Below are 17,691 nucleotides of genomic sequence, written 5' to 3'. Positions count from 1 at the left end.
TTCAGCTCGGCTCCCCAGGCAATCAGTCGCCCATTACCCCATGTGGCAACAGGCCTCCCTGCTGCAACAGGGTTACTTATATCAGAAAGAAATTTGACTTCTCAGAACAAATGGACTTTCTTTTCAGAAATTTGAAAAAAGGCACTGAGATTTGGGGGCTGCACACAAACGTTTCTTGTCACTCAGAAAAAAAGATGCCTGCTCAGTCTTCCATGGACATTCTCCCCTCCTGTGACCCCCATGCTCTGTGAGTTAACTTCTTGGTATCCATCACCTTCAGGGTCAGGTCCCAGCTCTGCTGACTGTTTTTTCTTTCTTTCTTTCTTTCTTTTTAAGAGGTAGGGTCTCCCCACGTTGCCCAGGCTGCTCTCGAACTGCTGAGCTCAGGCAATCCTTCTGCCTCTGCCTCCAAAAGTGCTGGGATTACAGGTGTGAGCCACCGCGCCTGGCCTCTGCTACTGTTGCTGTGCCCCAGTGACTGTCAGACTCTGCCCCTCAGCCTTTCGTCCATAGAGAGGCCCTACTTTACAGGGCGATGAATTAAACTGCACGGCGAATGTAAAGTGCCACCTGTGCATTCCTGGCTCGTAGTACATGTTCAGTAAATGACAGCATCCACAGGAGGACAGTGAGGGTTAACAAATAGCAAGGACATAGAATACAAGCTTTTGGCCATTGCCCGAGCGGGATGTAGTCTAAATTTGGGGTCTTGGGACCATAATAGATTTTAAACATTGGATCTTCCTTATTTACTTATTCCTTCTCATACTTCACTGGGATGTTAATGTGCTCAGGGCCTACAACCTACCCTGTTTGAGGAGCTCAAGGAAAACAGAAGGAGTGGTAAAAAACAAAACCCCCCCAAAGAAAACAGCTCTGAGGGAAGCATTGTTGTTTCTGAAAGGAGGAAATTCTCACACATTCTTGCCTCCTGACCTTCGCATATCCTTCATTTCTCCTGGTTAGAGTCACCCAGGAGGCTCCTTATCATTTCTCCCATTGATTTCCTTTTCCCCCACACTCTGTCCATTCTTTTTATTTCCAGGAGTGCTAAGTGCTTTACACACATCATCTCATTCATCTTCACAGCTGCTCTGTGAGGTGGCCAATTCTACTGTTTCCATTTTACACATGAGGAAACTGAGGCTCAGAGAGTCTATAGCTGACTTGTGATCCCACAGTTGGCTAGTGGCAAAGCCAGGATATGAGCTGAGGCAAACCCTACCTAGACGGCTCAGGTATGCCCTTGGTAAAGGTCAAGCCAGCCAGGTAGGGATGGACTGAAAAATGTGTGGTCAAAGGCAATAGAGAGCTTTCCCATAAAGTAAATGTCAGAGAGGAAGTGATGATTGCCATCCTCTGAGTGTCGACAGGGCTGGTTCCTGCTCTTAGTGCTCTTCATGTTTTTTCTTACCATGACCCCCTGTGGAGGGTACTATCAGCAGCCTCAATTTTGAGATTCTGAGGTCTAGAAATTGTATAGCTTTGCCAAGGGCACAAACAAGGAATTGGCAGCACTGGAGTTGAAGTCTCTGAAGCATCACCACTCCTGATCAATAGGCTGCTCTGTCCCTCAGTAATAGTTTAAGCAGAAGGAAGAATCTTGAGTGACTTGGTTCCTTTCTCATTGAAAATACTGAGTGTAAATCTGGTTCAGAGTTGAAGCAAATGGATCTCGTGAGGCAGATACTGCAATACATGAATTTCTCTTTCCTTTTCTTTCATTAAAACAAAAGTTGCAGCTGGGCTTGGCAGTGCGCACCTATAGACTCACCTACTCGGCAGGCTGAGGCTTCAAAAAATACAAATAGTTCAGGCATGGTAACTTACACCTGTAATCTCAGCGCTTTGGGAGGTCAAGACAGGAGAATCACTTCAGGCCAGAAGTCTAAGACCAGCCTGGGCAACATAACAAGACTCCGTTTTTACAAAAAAATTTTAAAATTAGCTGGGCATGGTGATGTGTGCTAGTAGTCCTAGCTCCTCAGGAGGCTGAGGTGAAAGGATTACTTGAGCCCAGGAGTTTAAGGCTGCAGTGAATTATATGATCACACCACTTCACTGCAGCCTGGGTGACAGAGCAAGATCCTGTCTCAAAAAATTTTAAGTTAAAATTAAAAAGTTAAAAAAAAAAAAGAAAAAGAAATGTTGCAGCTAGTACTTTCTATTAGTGTTCTCTTGGGACAGCATGAGAAGCTCTCATTTTTACCATGATATTAGAAAGCTGTCTGGTTTTACAGCAGGCTAGGGTTCTTGCAGTCCCCAACATATGTGGGGCCCTGCCACTGGCTTTGCTTTGTTTTAGAAATACCAGCATTAGAGGAGCAAAGACTAGTTTCCTCTTGGAGGCTCTAATTGGAAAAAAAATGTCGTTGCTTTAGTTGAATAAGAACTACAGATGATAAGCTAAGCAGGTGGAGGAGAGAGGAGACATAAAATCTTTCTTTGCAGTCCTGGGCACAGTGGGTCCCCAAAAAAAGTGTTTCCCACTCCTCCCTCAGCATATCCTGTCCTTGCTGTCCACAAGGAATGAAATCGTAAGAGGCCCAAGAATAAGATAAGTTAGAGGATGCAATGAAGGGGAGAGATGGACACAAACATGGCATAAGAACTTTTGCAATGAGAAAATTCAAATGGGGTCTTTGGGATTAAGGAAAAGAAATGCAAGATCAGTGAGCTTGGCTTCCTGGGCTCTTTCGGGAAGGGACCTTGCACCATCTTTTGCATTTATAGATGATACAACTGCCTTAACAGGGTTAATTCCAAAGTGTGTGCTGGGACATAGACATAGTGATGGACATGGTACACACAGGACCCCTGCCCTCCTGACTTCCTATATATATAGAGTTGAGGGCAAGTCATCTAAATGTTCTGAAACTCAGTTTCTTCATCTGTAAGATGGGACTAATAGCCACCACAAAGGGTTATTGTGAGGATTAAATGAGATGGAGTATATAAAGTACCCAAGGCTGTGCTCAGCAAGTGCTAGGTACTTGGTGAATAGTAGCTATTAATTATTCCATGGAAGAGCAGGTCTTGGGCTCTTTGGGGGCCATATCGGGATGGGTGGGAGACAGTTCCATGCCCACAAGGAGCTTTAGGCCAAGTATTTTGTCAGGTGATAAGTTATATCATTTCTATCCCCTGAAAGAAAATGGTGGGTCCATGCCTGGCTGTTGCAGAGGTGAGGGCTGAAGAGGAACTTAATTTGGCAAAATTAAGACGTTAGCTCTGGGGTTCCCAATAGCTGACCACGCATAGCCTGTGACAGTTGACTGTGCACCTTGAAATCTGCCAATGTTCCATTCCCCAGACTCCTTTTTTCCTGGTTGCCATTTAATCCTGATAGAGATACATTTTTCTGGACTTGCTGCTGTAAGGTCTCTGTGCTAGGCAGATGACCACTCTCCATTCTGAATGTGAACAAAGGCAGGGGTTGTTTCTCAAACCATCAGTGCAAGGTCAGGGCAATTTCCCAAGTTTTAGAAGTTAGTGGAGGGAGATGGGAAGAGATCAAATAACAGTCTTCCAGAATGAGATGGCTCTGCCTGGTCTTTTCCACTCTTGCTGGTCAGAGACATCCTGGGGAGTGGGCAGACATCAGCCTCAAAACAAACCATAGACTTTTCCTACCAGGTTGGGCAAGGCCAGGCCATAGGGAACTTGTAGAAAAGAAAGGCAAGAGCATGCCTGGCAGCTGAATGCAAATACAGTCAGGTCCTACCTTTGGTTCTGTATCTCTGGAGGTAGATGTGCTTCAGTATCCTGCACACCTGTGTATAATTGTGTATTATTATTCATGAGATGACGATAATTAGCATTGTGATTAAAGCTGAGGCAGGCTTTGGTCTGAGGCATCTTGAACTTAGATCTCAGTTTGCCATCTTCCGTGTTTCCCTGGGCAGGCGGCTTGCCCTGTTTAGGACTTATTTTCTAAATCTAGAAAACAGTTAATAATAGGGCCAGGCACAGTGGCTCACACCTGTAACCCTAGCACTTTGGGAGGCAGAGGTGGGCGAATCACCTGAGGTCAGAAGTTCGAGACCAGCCTGGCTAACATGTTGAAACCCCGTCTCTACTAAAAATACAAAAATCAGCTGGGCATGGTGGCATGCGCCTGTAGTCTCAGCTACTCAGGAGGCTGAGGTGGGAGGATCACTTGAGCCTGGGAAGTGGAGGTTGCAGTGAGCAGAGATCATACCACTGCACTCCAACCTGGGCGACAGAGCAAAACTCTGTCTCAAAACAGCAAAACAAAACAAAAAAAAGCAGTTAATAATTCGGTACCTAATGGGGCTGCTGTGAGGCTTGAATGTGAGGCTGGGTGAAATTCTAGGCACAAAGCATGGCACATGGAAAGCCCCTGTTCCTATAGGGATGAGTCATGGGGGCAGGTTAGGAGGTATAAGTTATGAAATGGGATTTCCCCTGAATGTCTTCTTTGGCCCTCGCCTGGGTAGCTGATGGCATAGCTAACTGAAATGGAATTCCTGCTTCCTGGAGGTCTCAGTTCCGCAGGGCAGCTAGGAATAGCCTTCAAGGGAGATGGGTACTTGATCAGATGTCACTTTCTGCTTAAACCACCAGTGGCCCTGGAAGTGAATACCGAAGCTCTTATGTGATGCCTTGCTGACTTCTTCTCTCTGTGTCCCTTCTTTTCTGACCATACCAGACTGTTGAAATTCCTCACTCCTATGTTCCTGCCCCGGGTTCTTTGCATGTGCCGTTTCTTCTACCTGAATCACCCTCTCTCAGTCTCCATCCCTCCTTTGCAATGAGACCTTCCCTGACCACTGTCCACCTCCAGTCTAGGTCCTGACATGTGTCTTCAGGAGCCTCTTGCCCACTAGAGTGCTGCTTCATGAAGCGAGGCCGTATCCCTTGCAGAGGCCTTCCATCTGGACTGGACTCAGGTTCTACTGCTTTAACCAGCTTGTACCCACCCTATCATTAAGCAGTCACTGGGGCAAGTCACCTCATCTCCCTGGTTCTCAGTTTCCTCATCAGTCAGATGGGGGTGAAAAAATGTACCTGCCGCATGGGGTTGTTGTGAGGATAAAGCAGGGGAGGGGAGGGGATAGCCCACTCAGTGCCTGGCACATGACAAGTGCTCAAAAACATTATTATCTGTTTTAGCTGTCATCAAGATAGGCAATAATAGTGTTTTTCCTTTTCTTTTCTTTTGTATTATTTATTTAACAGGGTCTCACTGTGTCACCCAGGCTGCAAATCCACTCACTACAGCCTCAACCTCCCAGGCTGAAGCGATCCTCCCACTTTAGCCTCCCGAGTAACTGGGACTACAGGCGTGTGCCACCATCCTCAGCTGATTTTTGTATTTTTTGTAGAGATGGGATTTCACCATGTTGCCCAGGCTGGTCTTGAACTCCTAGGCTTAAGCAATCTACCCGCCTTGGCCTCTCAAAGCGCTAGGATTACAGGCATGAGCCACTGTGCCTGGCTAAGAAATAACAGTTATTAGTAAATTTAAAAGATTTAAATTTAATTTAAATTAGTAAATTTAAAAAACACTATTATTGCCTATCTTGATGACAGTTAAAATGTTCCCTAGAAGAGAAAACTGCATCTGTGCCTCACTTTGCAAATTAGAACATGGCTCCCATCCATTTACTGTGATCCCAGAGTGGAGAACGACTGAGCTGTTTTACGTATTTCCCCCACAAGGCTGTTATCTTAAGGTTTTACACCCTGTGGTTCCTGTCTCCAGACTGGATAACAGCTTGCTATAGACGCGGGTTTGGTTAGCAGAACGAGCTGTATCAGAATCACCAATGTGTATTGGATGTCTGCTACTATGCCATGCATTGCGTAGTGCCTGAGCTCCCCTCACCCTCCCAAAAGGACTTAGGAGTTTAGTTCATATCCTGCCTCAGGACAGGGCTCAAGCTGTATTTGAACTCAGGTATTTCCTACTCCACAGCCTCTCTCTGCCTTTCCACTCCCCAGCTCAGCCTTGCTCCTCAGGTTTTCTAACCCAGATTATGAAAGCAGAAAGGACTTGCTTCGAAAGAAGCCTTTTAGTAGCACTTGAAGAGCATTGCTTAGGCCTGAACAATAAGACTGACGCCCACGCCTGTAATCCCAGCACTTTGGCAGGCTGAGGTGGGTGGATCACGATGTCAAGAGTTCGAGATGAGCCTGACCAACATGGTGAAACCCTGTCTGTAGTGAAAATACAAAAATCAGCCGGCTGTGGTGGCAGGCGCCTGTAATCCCAGCTACTCAGTAGGCTGAGGCAGGAGAATCACTTGAGCCCAGGAGGCAGAGGTTGCAGTGAGCTGAGATCGTACCATTGCACTCCAGCCTGGGTGACACAGTGAGACTCCGTCTCAAAAAAAAAAGACTGATGCCCAGACATCACCATTCCCTGGGTGAAGACGACAACTGGACACTCCACACCTTTCAAATGCCAAAAAATGGTGGAGGGGGAGCATCTGTACAGTGCGTTGCTATAGGCAGAGAGTTAAATGTCTCTTCCAGTAATTCCACTTCTGGGGTTTTATCTTTAGTAAGTAACTAAAAATGCATATTTACATTTGTTGTGTAAAGATTTTCGAGGCTGGATATGGTGGCTCATGCCTATAATCCCAGCACTTTGGGAGGCTGAGGCGGGTGGATTGCTTGAGTTTAGGAGTTCACAACCAGCTTGGGCAACATAGCAAGAACCTGTCTCTACAAAAAAAAAGACAGAAAAATTAGCCAGATATGGTGGCACATGCCTGTAGTCCCAGCTACTTGGGAGGCTGAGGTAAGAGGATCACTTGAGCCTGGGAGGTCGAGGTTATACTGAGCTGAGACTGTGCCACTGCACTGCAGCCTGGGCAACCCTGCCTTGAAAAAAAAAAAAAAAAAAACAAGATTTTCAGGCCAGAACTGGTGGCTCACGTCTGTAATCCCCGCTTTGGGACGCCAGGGTGGGTGGATTACTTGAGGTCAGGCGTTTGAGACCAGCCTGGCCAACATGGCAAAACCCCATTTCTAATAAAAAAAAAAAAAAAAAAAAATACAAAAATTAGCTGAGCATGGTGGCGGGTGCCTGTGATCCCAGCTACTCAGGATGCTGAGGCACGAGAATCACTTGAAACTGGGAGGTGAAGGTTGCAGTGCAACTGCATTGCAGCCTGCGTGAGAGTGAAGTTCTCTCTCAAAAAACAAACAAAAAATTCATTAGTAAGCATTATCCTGATAACGAGAAATGAGGAATAAACCAAGTACCAGTCGGGATTGATTATAAGAGGGCACATGCATACAATGGACCAAATGGCCTTTAGCAATCATGTTGTGGAAGAATATTTCATGACAAAGGAAAGGGTTCACAATATGTTAAATGAAAAATGAAGGACACAGATTAACAGTGGTTACCACTGGATGGTGTGATTGTGGGTGGGTTTTCTTATTCTTTGTATCTCTGGTATTTTCTATATTGCTTTACAATGAGTAGTGTTACATAAGCAGAGGGTTTTAAATGTAAGGTTACACACAACAGACACTCAGCAAGTGTTCAAGGTACCCAGTGGTTACTAGGTGGCTGGGGCCACTGGTCTCAGAATCCCACCTTTGACCCTGGTTTTGCCTTCTCCTGTGGCTGCTTTCCCTGAAGGTGCTACCCAACCCCTTGTCCCAGCCCCTCTCCATTGCTTTTCTGCCTGGTGTCAGACATAGCTCATCCTCTGCCCATCCAGGTGGGGGTCTCTTGCAGAAACCCTGGCTTCCCCAGTTGATGATTCTGTGAAATAACTGCCCTGATCCCACACTAGCCTGTTCTTTTTGTTGTTGTTGTTGTTGTTTGAGATACGTTTCTCTCTGTTAGCCCAGATTGGAGTGCAGTGGTGTGAACATGGCTTACTGCAACCCCAAACTGGGTTCAAGCAATCCTCCTGCCTTAGCCTCCCGAGTAGCTGGGACTACAGGAACATACCACCATGCTGAGCTAATTTTTAAATTTTTGGTAAAGACAGGGATCTCACTTTGTTGCCCAGGCTGGTCTTAAACTCCTGGCTTCAAGTGGTCCTCCCACCTTGGCCTCCCAAAGTGCTGGGATTACAGGTGTGAGCCACCGCACATGGCCTTCTCATCCTGTCTTGTAGTTCGGGGAGAGGCAACTGAACTTAAGAATGGGCCCTTATGAATAAACTGACTATTTCAAGGAGAAAAGATGACTGACCATCAGAGGCTTCTGGAGTCTTCACCAGTTTCCAAACTCTGTGGATAGACACCCACATTTCCTGCCTATCCTCTCACTCCATAAAGGACTGTCTTTGGGTGTATCATCTCTCCTCCCGACAGACTCTCAGTCTGAGTCTAGGAACAAAGTCCTCCCCAACCCTAAGCCCACGTTAGGGCCAAGCACAGCATGGATGGGAGAGGGTGGGAGAGCTGCACATAGAAACCTTGTGGGTTAAATTGCTGTGTTGCTAATCTAAATATCCTACTTGCAGATGTGTCCTGCTTTCCAGAAACCCTGAATTATAAAACAGAGGAAGTCAAGGCAGTTGCCTTTAGTAATAATAAAAAGGCACATTGCCTTTAGCTGTGTACAGGAGACTCACTTGCCGCATCATCTCTCACTCAGCAGCCAGTGTGATGTCTTCAAACTGTGGCTCACATCCCATCATGCCTCTGTCTGAACCTTTAGGTGGACAAGGTCTAATGTCTCACTTTGGCCATCAAGGTTCCTCCAGCCTCTTTCTCCCCTTACCTCCCCTGTCCATGGTCCATGGACTTCCAGCAGTGTGACCTGTGTTCTGCCTGGGCCAGTGCTTCTTCCAGGTGTCTGTCACCACATCCTGCTCTCTTGCTGCCCGGTGAGGGGTCAGTTGACTGTCTCCTTCATCAGCTCATAAGCTCCATGAGGTCAGGGACTGTCTGTCTCGGTATCTGGGGACAGTCACTACTGTCCCCAGAGCCTAGCACAGTGTGTGGCATGTAGTAGATGCTCAAATAATTGTTAAATTGAATCTAATGCAAAGAAAACTTTTCTCTGACAAACCTGCCTGAGTAGAACACCAGGTGTTGGCTGGTGGATCTGAAGCCACTGCTGAGCTCAGATGAGGGAGCAGGCACTTCAGAGACAGGAGAAGCCCTTTGCTTAATAAATGTAATTACTTGATAAACACGGCTGGTTGTCGTAGGGATCTTCTGCATTAGGGAGTAAGGAGAATGACAAAAGGTTCTTGGGGAAAAGACTGAGGACTAGGGGTCTGGACACAGGAGTTGTCCTTGGAAATGGAGTACTGGGGAGAGTGTGTTCCCTGAACAGGAAACTGGTGGGTCACAATGCATTGGGTCTGGGGTCAAGCTGTAGTGGAATGAAGTTGCAGCTGTTGGAATAGAAGTTGGTTTGCTCAAGATGCCCAGTTTCTGGCCCAAAAGGTGGGCTGTAGGCCAGGAAGAGGCCACCCAGCACTGCGGGGCTGAGCACTGGCAACAGAAGGCAGAGGTTGCTATGAAGTAAATCTGGAAGATCTGCATCCCAGCTGCTGCTGTCACGACAGGTGGCCTCCCAGGGAGCTCTCAACCCTCACCCCCTTCCTGCACCTGGGCAAGAGCCTTAGTACCTTGGGCTGATGCTCTTTCCTCTGTAAACAGGGGGCCAGACTGTGATCCTCTGGCTCTGGGGGCTGGCTTCACCTCGCTAAGCTTCGATTTCTTCATTTGAGAAGCGGGCCCGCACAGGCTGTCGTGAATGTTAATTTCGATCAAGCACCTAAAATGCACTGCCGGCACATGGGGGCAACTGATGAATTTTTCATTTTTAGCATCGGGGTTTACATTTTCTTAAGAGCCCAGTAACGACAGTCTAGGGCATTCTTTATTTCTGATTTTAAGAGGTGATGAGGACCGTAGGCGTTCATCTGTTGAATGAATGAATGCCTGCAGAAACTCGTTTTATTTAGAGTCCCATGTTGATTTCCGCATGCACGACCCAGGCTCCTCACTTTCAGGCTCGGCGTCCACCTACAAGCCGGCGATTCCTGAGAGCCTACAGTGCGCCCGGATTCACGCAGCTCGAGGCTCGTTCTCATTCTCACCTCCACCATCGAGGAAAGTGAGGCTTGGGCAAGATCTGACACGCCCAAGATCTGCCCAGCGGTGGGGGTGGGAGCTCCGCGTGCAGGCTCTGGCCCTGGACCGCTAGGGCAGCCCCTACCACCCCCGCACGAGAGTCCCCTCCCACTAGGGTACCCGGCCCTCGACCCACCCTCGGGGTTTCCGCGGCGCGTTCTCTGGCGGGACAGCTGGAGCCAGAGGCAGGGCTGTTTACTCCTCCGACTCGGTTAATTCTCTCAGCCTCAGTCTGATTTAGGTGGCGGCGGGGGAGGGATGTCCTGGGGTCTCCGCTCTCCTCTTTCTAGCCTTCCCGTAGACCTAGGCCGTGCATGGGGAGCTGGAGTGTCGAGCGGTGGCCGGGCGTGGCCACGTCCTAGTCCTGCGTCGCCCGGCTTCGGCGCCCGCGGGGGTCCCCGGCCCGCCTCCCGCCCACGTGGCCGGCCCGGCCTCCCCGCCCCCGGCCCCGCCCCGCCCAGGGGATCCGCCGCCGCCTCCGCGGTGAGTTCTCCAGCCTGGAGAGGCCGAACTAGCGCGGGGGCCAAGGTGAGTGCGGGCAGCAGCCGGGAACCCCGCTCCCCGGCTAGACCCTTCCCGGCTGGACACCCCCTTGGTGGGACACCCCCGCTAGATCTCCCGGAGTGAGACCCTCTTCCGGGCTGGTTCCTCCTTTGCCCCGGTCCCGGAGCTGGACCCCCGCCACTCCCACCTCCGAGTTACCCCGCCAGGTCTCGGCGCCCCCGGCGGGACCTGAGCGCTCCCTGGTCTAGGGTACGCCCAGCGCACGGGGGCGCACTGGGCGCAGTGCAAGTGGGCAGTGCCACCGCCAACCTCGACCAGTCGTCGCTCCTGCTGGGGACCCTGACTCTGGTCCCCGGGTAGCCCCTTGAGCGAAAATTCCCGGAGCCACTTCCTGGGAGGGAGGCGCCACCTGTCCTGGGACGCGCCCCTTTCGCCCAACTTTCTTCTCCAGCCTGGCGGGGCACTCGCAGGTCAGCGTCGCGTTGCGCGCTGCTGGTGGCGGCTCACAGGGCTGCGGGTCACTTCGCGGCGGGCGAGCCGGACTCAGGGCGCTCCGGGCGGCGGGCACCGTCCCAGCCTGCCTGAGGCCCTTGTCCCGGCGGCTGCATCTTTTAAACCGAGCGGCCAGAAGATCCAGAGATAGGACGCCAGGGTGGCGGACGCCAAGGGGTTAAGGTCAGCGTGGGTGCCTCGCAGCCAGAGACGGGTGAGCGTTTTCTGAGGCCGACTGAGCCGAGTGGAAACGGGTTCCCATGGGCTTTGCGGTGGTGGAGAGCTGCTTTTGCACTATCAGCGGCCCCATCACGCGCTTGAATGTTGCGGAAACAGAGCGCCTTGTTCCTAGAGGACTCGGGTTGCTGGATTTACTGCCTGTCCCAGGCTTGCTTCCCGCACTGGGCGAGGACGTGGGAATTGCCAGACGGTAGTTGACCTGAATGTACCGGTAGAAACTTATTTTTAAGCGTTTCATGCACTACCCAGGTATAACCACTTTCTTCCCTGGGGTGTGGAGGAGGAGAGCTTCGCTGGATCTTTGTCTTAGCTGTGTAGTCCTGGGCAAGTTACTTCACTTACCTATGCCTCAGTTTTCTCATCTGTAAGGTGGGGATGAAAATAGTACAAACCTTAAAGACTTGTATAGGGATAAAGTGCTTAAAATACTGACTGGGGCAGGATAAATCCTCTGTGTTAGCTGCTCTTGTGATTATTATCACTGACATCTAACAGCGCGTACACAGCCCTAGCTTCTCAATGAGGTGGGTCTGCAGGCTGTTGCTCCTTCCCCTTCTTCTGGTAAGGAGCTGGTGGTGTTTACACAGGAGCCATGGTGTTCTCTTCCGCCCTGGGAAATTTGAGCTTTGCTGTAATACTTCCTGTGGCTAACCAGCCTTGTGCAAAGTATATCTCAGAATGTGGAATTAGAGATGAACTTTGTCAAGGACTCTGTTGGGAAGTGGGGTCTTGGATCTTCTTTGGAAGCTCTGGGGTGCGATTGGATGTTTGCCTCTTGTTGGCGGGGGGAGGGTGGGTAGATTTCACTTGATTCTTTTAGGCCTTGGGTCCCCTGACAGGCTGATATTGTCTAGTCTCTGTGAGTGCGGGAGTCTATTTCAGGGTCCGGGGACCTGATCTTGTCTTCTTCTCCCGCATTCATTCATCTCTAGCAGATTGCTCCCTCCATCTGTAGAGTTCTCCTGGGCTGCACCCATTTAGTATCTTCTTGGAAATTTAGTTTCTGTCTTCTGAACTCCACAGATAAGAGCACTGTACCTGGAGCCCCAGGGAATGTCCTGAAATATACATGAGGCACAGTTATTTTTCCAGAAGTTTCCCCTTACATTGTATTCTCCATGAGGCCTGTAAGTGGACTCTGAACTTCTGGTAGGAAAGTGAAGGTTCTTGCCCCCGTTACATCTCAATTCCCTGCAAATTGGGGGCTGCCCTTGTTCACCCTCCCAGAACGCACTTTTCAGTAGGCAATACAGGTCAGCCTTGACTTGGTCAATTAGGGGAAAGAGACGCAGGCTGTGAGATTAGGCACTGTTGGCCTGTGGTGAGACCTTTAGGCTGGGATGCAATTCATGAACGTTTGAGTTCAAGTTTTCAGAAGACTTCTGAGGGCCTTTGCACTTGCTGTTCCCTCAACCTAGCATGCTTTTCCATCACTTCTTCCATGCTGGGCTCTTTCTTGCCCTTTTGCCCAGATGTCTCCCCTGTACAGATGGTTCTTCTGACTACTCTATCCAAAGCAGCCCCTCCCCCATTAGTTTCTATCACATTCTTTCTTGTATTTTATTCATAGAGCTTGCCTGGGATGATCTTATTCATGCATTGATTTATGGGTTTATTGTGTGCATCCACCCAGGAGAACATAGGATTCAAGAGGGCAGAGGTGTGTTGTCCTGTTCACTACTGACTCCTGGCCCATGGCATATAGCTGGTGCACAATAACTGTCCTGAGTGAATGAACACCCATTGACTGAAGTGAGGCGAGTTTGGAGAGTAGTGAAATGCAAAGGAACTAGTTGCTGGTCGGGAGCTCAGGGTTGAAAGTGACCATGAATGTGGCATACTTTCACCTCCAGATTAAATCACCTCTGCAACATCTCTTCCTAGTTACTGTTTAACCTAAGCTTGAATCCTCTAGGCACAGGGAACTTGTCGCCTCCTGCAATAGCCTGTTCCATTGGAGGAGAGGGAACAGAGAACTATTGAAGGAGAGGGAACAGAGAACCAGATGCAGTCCCTGTACCACTGTGATGAGGACGAGCTGTGGCCTCCTGCATGCTACCGTTCTAGTCCCTCTGGTCTGCTTCGTGTCCTGACCATCCTGCATCCATCAATATCCATCTCTAAAGTTCTCTGCCATAACTAAGGTCCCTGAGCTCCTGACCAGAACTTAGTATGCTGCCCAGTCATGTGTCACCAGAGGGGGTCTGAGGCAAAGAAGCATGAAGCAGAAAGGCCATTGCCATAGTTTAGTAACCCTTCAAGGCCAAGTTCTGTATTGTTCAGGCTCCTGAACTGCACTGGGTTGGAGGTAGGGGTGGGTAGGGGCTTTCTCTCTCTTTTGTTCTTTTCCTGGATTTTTCTGTATCATTCCTTAATTTATTAATGTGACCCTAGCTATATTTAAAAGAAAATTAATCCTTGGACCCATTTTCTTAATGGTTTGTACAAATATTCTTTAATTCATATCACTTCACTTTCACAAGTTGAAACTCAAGTTAAAATGAGATTTTTAATATATAATTCTAATTTATTGAGTCAGTTTCTTCATGGGATATTACTAGCATAATGGGTGGAGTGAGGTCTGCTGTGAAGAGGTTTGGTGACAAGCTTTGCTTTCTTTTTTACTTTGATGAAAATTGTTTATTCAGTTATGAAAATGGGTACACATTTCTTTTTCTTTTTTCTTTTTTAGAGATAGGGTCTTGCTTTCTTAAGAGCCCAGGCTGGCATGCAGTGGCGTGATCTTGACTCACTGCAACATCTGCCTCTCAGGCTCAAGCGATCCTTCCACCTCAGCCTCCCGAGTAACTGGGACTATGGGCATGCACCACCACGCCTAGCTAATTTTTGTAGTTTTTGTAGAGATGGGATTTCACCATGTTGCCCAGGTTGGTCTCGAACACCTGGGCTCAAGTGATCACCTGCCTTGGCCTCCCAAAGTGCTGGGATTACAGGCATGAGTCACTGTGCTGGGCCCATTTTTTTTTCTTAAAAAAAGAAAAAGAGGACTGGCAAGACTGTTCCTAATTGAGGTCATATTTACACCTATCTTAGCCACTTAGCTCATTTTTTTCATTTATTCAAAAACATTTAGGGAGAGAGGGCTACTCTGTGCCAGGCATTGCCCTGGTACTGACCACACAGCAGTCAAGGAAACTGACAGCATTCCTCCCTTGTGGAGTTTACATCCCAGTGGTGGAGATGGACAGCAGACAACTAGATCAGCAATAAGATGTGAGGGAGAGTGGCCAGTGTAATGGAGATGAAGCTGGGGAAGGAGATCCAGAGTGATGGGATGGAGGCAGAGCTGGCTTTGGTCAGAGAAGGTCTCTGAGGAGATAGCACTGGAGCATAAACCCAGACAAATGAGGGAGCAGCCTCATGGACAATTGCAGGCAACCTCATTCCATGCATATGGAGCCCAAGGTTGTGGTCAAACTCCCCAGTGTGGCCAGTCAACTCTTGAGCACTGGACATGGTCTATCTCACTGCAGAAGGGGAGGGAAAATGAGACAATGTAGGGAGAACTCTCCTCCTGCCCCCCAGGTCCTGGCAGGTGGCTGGAGTAAGATCTTGGCATTGTGTGTTCTGATGGCTTACTAGAAGGTTGGTACCTACCTTTACAGGGTGAGACCTGAGCAATGTGTTCTGAAACTGCCACCTGGGGAATGAGCATGAGCCTAGGGGTCATTGCTGGAGTTATAATCCTGCACATTGTAAGACTTGCTCCACTGCACCTACCCTGGTGGTGGACTCCTTCCTCTTTTGTGTCATTTGATTACCTCACCTCATCACCTAGTGGCACTCACCTAGAGGAAAAGTAGTTACTTAGCAGGCTTTGATAGAAACAACAAAGAGATGAAAATGTATAGGATCGGGGATCAGGAGATGCATGCGTCCCACTCTTTCCATTAATTGATCAATTGATGTCATTTAATACAGTGTAAGGTTCCTAGGGGGCTAAGAGTATGAGATCTGGATTGTGTGACCTTGTGCCAGTAACTTAACCTTTCTGAGTCTTTTTTCCTTCATCTGTGATATTGGGGAAATGGTGCGACAGGGAGGCTTCTTGGAAAAAGTGATATCTGACGAGATGCAGAAAGGGATGGCTATGAGTCACCCCCGGTGGGGGATGGAAGGGAGGGCATAGCATGTGCAAAGGCCCAGACAAAAGCTGCCAGACTCTCAGATGTTGCAGGATTCTCACTGATTACAGCTGTGTGTGTTTGTGTGTGTTGGAGTATACTGTAGAGAGGGACCTGACAAAGCAGCCCTCAATAAATGTCAGTTGGTTTGAACGGCTGTACCCTGTGCCACTGGGCTCAGCACCTATATCCTCATACAGTCTCCACAACCATCCTGTGGCACAGGTCCTCTCATTATCCCCATCTTCCATACCAGGAAATTGAGGTATAGAGTTATAAATAACTTGTTCACAACTGTCTTGCTGTATCAGGAGAGCTGGAGGTGAAGAGGGTCTTCCCAGAAGATTTATTTGGGGTGCAGCGATGTCAAGAGAGATGGCTGTTTGTAAATATCTCTGACAGGTCTCGCTTTGGCGCACATCTCCCTGAAATGTCAGCTCTGGGAGGGCAGAGGCTGCTCCTGGCAGAACATCTGGCCCCTGGCATGAGGCCAGTGCACAGTTGGGTTTTTTGGGATGTTGGGTAGATGACCCAAGGCCTCTGGGTGGCCATGGAACGAGTCTGGAAGAGTCTAGTGCCTTCATTTCCCAGGTGTCTCCTGACTTTTCCAAGGTGGACCCACAAGTCAGGGCAGAACTGGACATGGGGCCCAAGTCAAAACCAAAATGCTCCAGGAAAGGAGGCCAGGGCACTTGGCCGGAGCCAATTCCTAAGGGGCATGCAGCACTCTTGCAGCCTGCTTGCTGAATGCACTGTTCCCATTCACCTTCAGCCACACACCACCAGCAGTCATCCCCGGGTGCTCAAACAGAGCCAAACTCCACAGTCACCCAGATACTGTGGAGGTTTTCCCATGTTCACATCTTTGCTCCTGCTGTTTCTACTCCTTGGAAGCTCTTTATGCTTGTCCACTTTCACAGCTTCCCACGCTACCCAACTCCAGTGGCTTTCTCTCTCTTTCCTTCCCTTTTGGCTAGAAACATAAATAAGAAATCCTGATTATATTCTTATTGAACACAAATGTAAACATATCAGAAGTTGTAGAGTTAAAAGTAATTATAGGTATAATATGCTGAGATTAAAAAAAGAAGTAAAAAATCAAATTCTGCCTTCCCCATCCCAGGCTTGCTTCCAGAGAGTATATTTGTGATCAACTGGGCATAGATTTCTCTTGCTTTTGTTTACTCACACAAGCATGGGTGCCTGTGAGTATCTTTGAAAACCAACACAATGGGCTCATTTTGTATGTATTACTTACCAATGGATTTTGTTTCTTTGTATTTATTTACTTATTTATTTATTTATTTATTTATTTAGAGACGGAGTCTCACTCTGTCACCCTGGCTGGAGTGCACTGGCATGACCTTGGCTCACTGCAACCTCTGCTACCCAGGTTCAAGTGATTCTTCTGCTTCAGCCTCCTGAGTAGCTGGGATTATAGGCACCTGTCACTGTGCCTGGCTAATTCTTGTACTTTTTAGTAGAGATGGGGTTTCACCATCTTGGCCAGGCTGGTCTTGAACTCCTGACCTCGTGGTCCACCCACTTTGGCCTCCCAAAGTGCTGGGATTACAGGAGTGAGCCACCATGCCTGGCCTGTTTTTATTTATTTTTATTATTACTATTATTTTTAAGACAGAGTTTTGCTCTGTTGCCCAGGGTGGCATCTCAGCTCACTGCATCCTCTGCCTCCCGGGTTCAAGTGATTCTCGTGCCTCAGCCTCCCTAGTAGCTGGGACTACAGGCATGTGCCATCACACCTGGCGAATTTTTTGTATTTTTAGTAGAGACAGGGTTTTGCCATGTTGCCCAGGCTGGTCTTGAACCCCTGAGCTCAAGCAATTCTCCCGCCTTGGCCTCCTGAAGTGCTGGGATTAGAGACATGAGCCACTGTACCTGGCCTATTTTTTTTTTTTTTTTAAATTCTTTATTTGGCCGGGACAGTGCTAACAACTAATGTTTTCCCATTTAATTATGTCCAAGAGTGTTTTCTTTGTCCATTTGCATTTCTCTTCTCTTTTACCTGCCCTGGCTCTTCCCTTCCCTAGGGAAGAATATACAAACTTCTATGGACATATGGTTTTATTTTTCTTGAATATATATCTAGCAGTGGAATTGCTGGGTATATGGTAACTGTAACATTTTGAGGAACTGCCAAACTGTTTCCAAAGTGGCTGCACCGTTTTACAATCCCATCAGCAGTGCATGAGGTTTCCAGTTTCTC

The 17,691-nt window shown here is 48.4% G+C and overlaps 2 protein-coding genes across 6 annotated transcripts in view; one reads left to right on the top strand and one right to left on the bottom strand.

Moving 5' to 3' along the window:
• Positions 1-10,476: 10,476 nt before the first annotated feature.
• ARHGEF3 (Rho guanine nucleotide exchange factor 3) overlaps positions 10,477-17,691 on the top strand; it is a 347,459-nt gene continuing 340,244 nt past the window's right edge. The window contains exon 1 of one of the 5 annotated variants that reach the window (XM_015130642.3): positions 10,477-10,614. The gene's annotated coding sequence lies outside the window, so the exon portion shown is untranslated. Of the gene's footprint in view, positions 11,297-17,691 lie in introns of all 5 variants that reach the window. The other 4 variants (XM_077993227.1, XM_028844283.2, XM_077993228.1 and 1 more) reach the window with 4 other exon arrangements.
• On the bottom strand, positions 14,384-16,440 carry SPATA12 (spermatogenesis associated 12). Its single transcript, XM_015130644.3, has one exon. The coding sequence runs from the start codon at positions 16,109-16,111 to the stop codon at positions 15,533-15,535; it is 579 nt and encodes a 192-aa protein (XP_014986130.1). The 5' UTR covers positions 16,112-16,440; the 3' UTR covers positions 14,384-15,532.

This window comes from Macaca mulatta, chromosome 2 (assembly GCF_049350105.2).
Source record: "Macaca mulatta isolate MMU2019108-1 chromosome 2, T2T-MMU8v2.0, whole genome shotgun sequence".
In the NCBI taxonomy this organism is placed as follows: domain Eukaryota; kingdom Metazoa; phylum Chordata; class Mammalia; order Primates; family Cercopithecidae; genus Macaca; species Macaca mulatta.
This window is presented reverse-complemented; position numbering and strand designations above follow the sequence as displayed.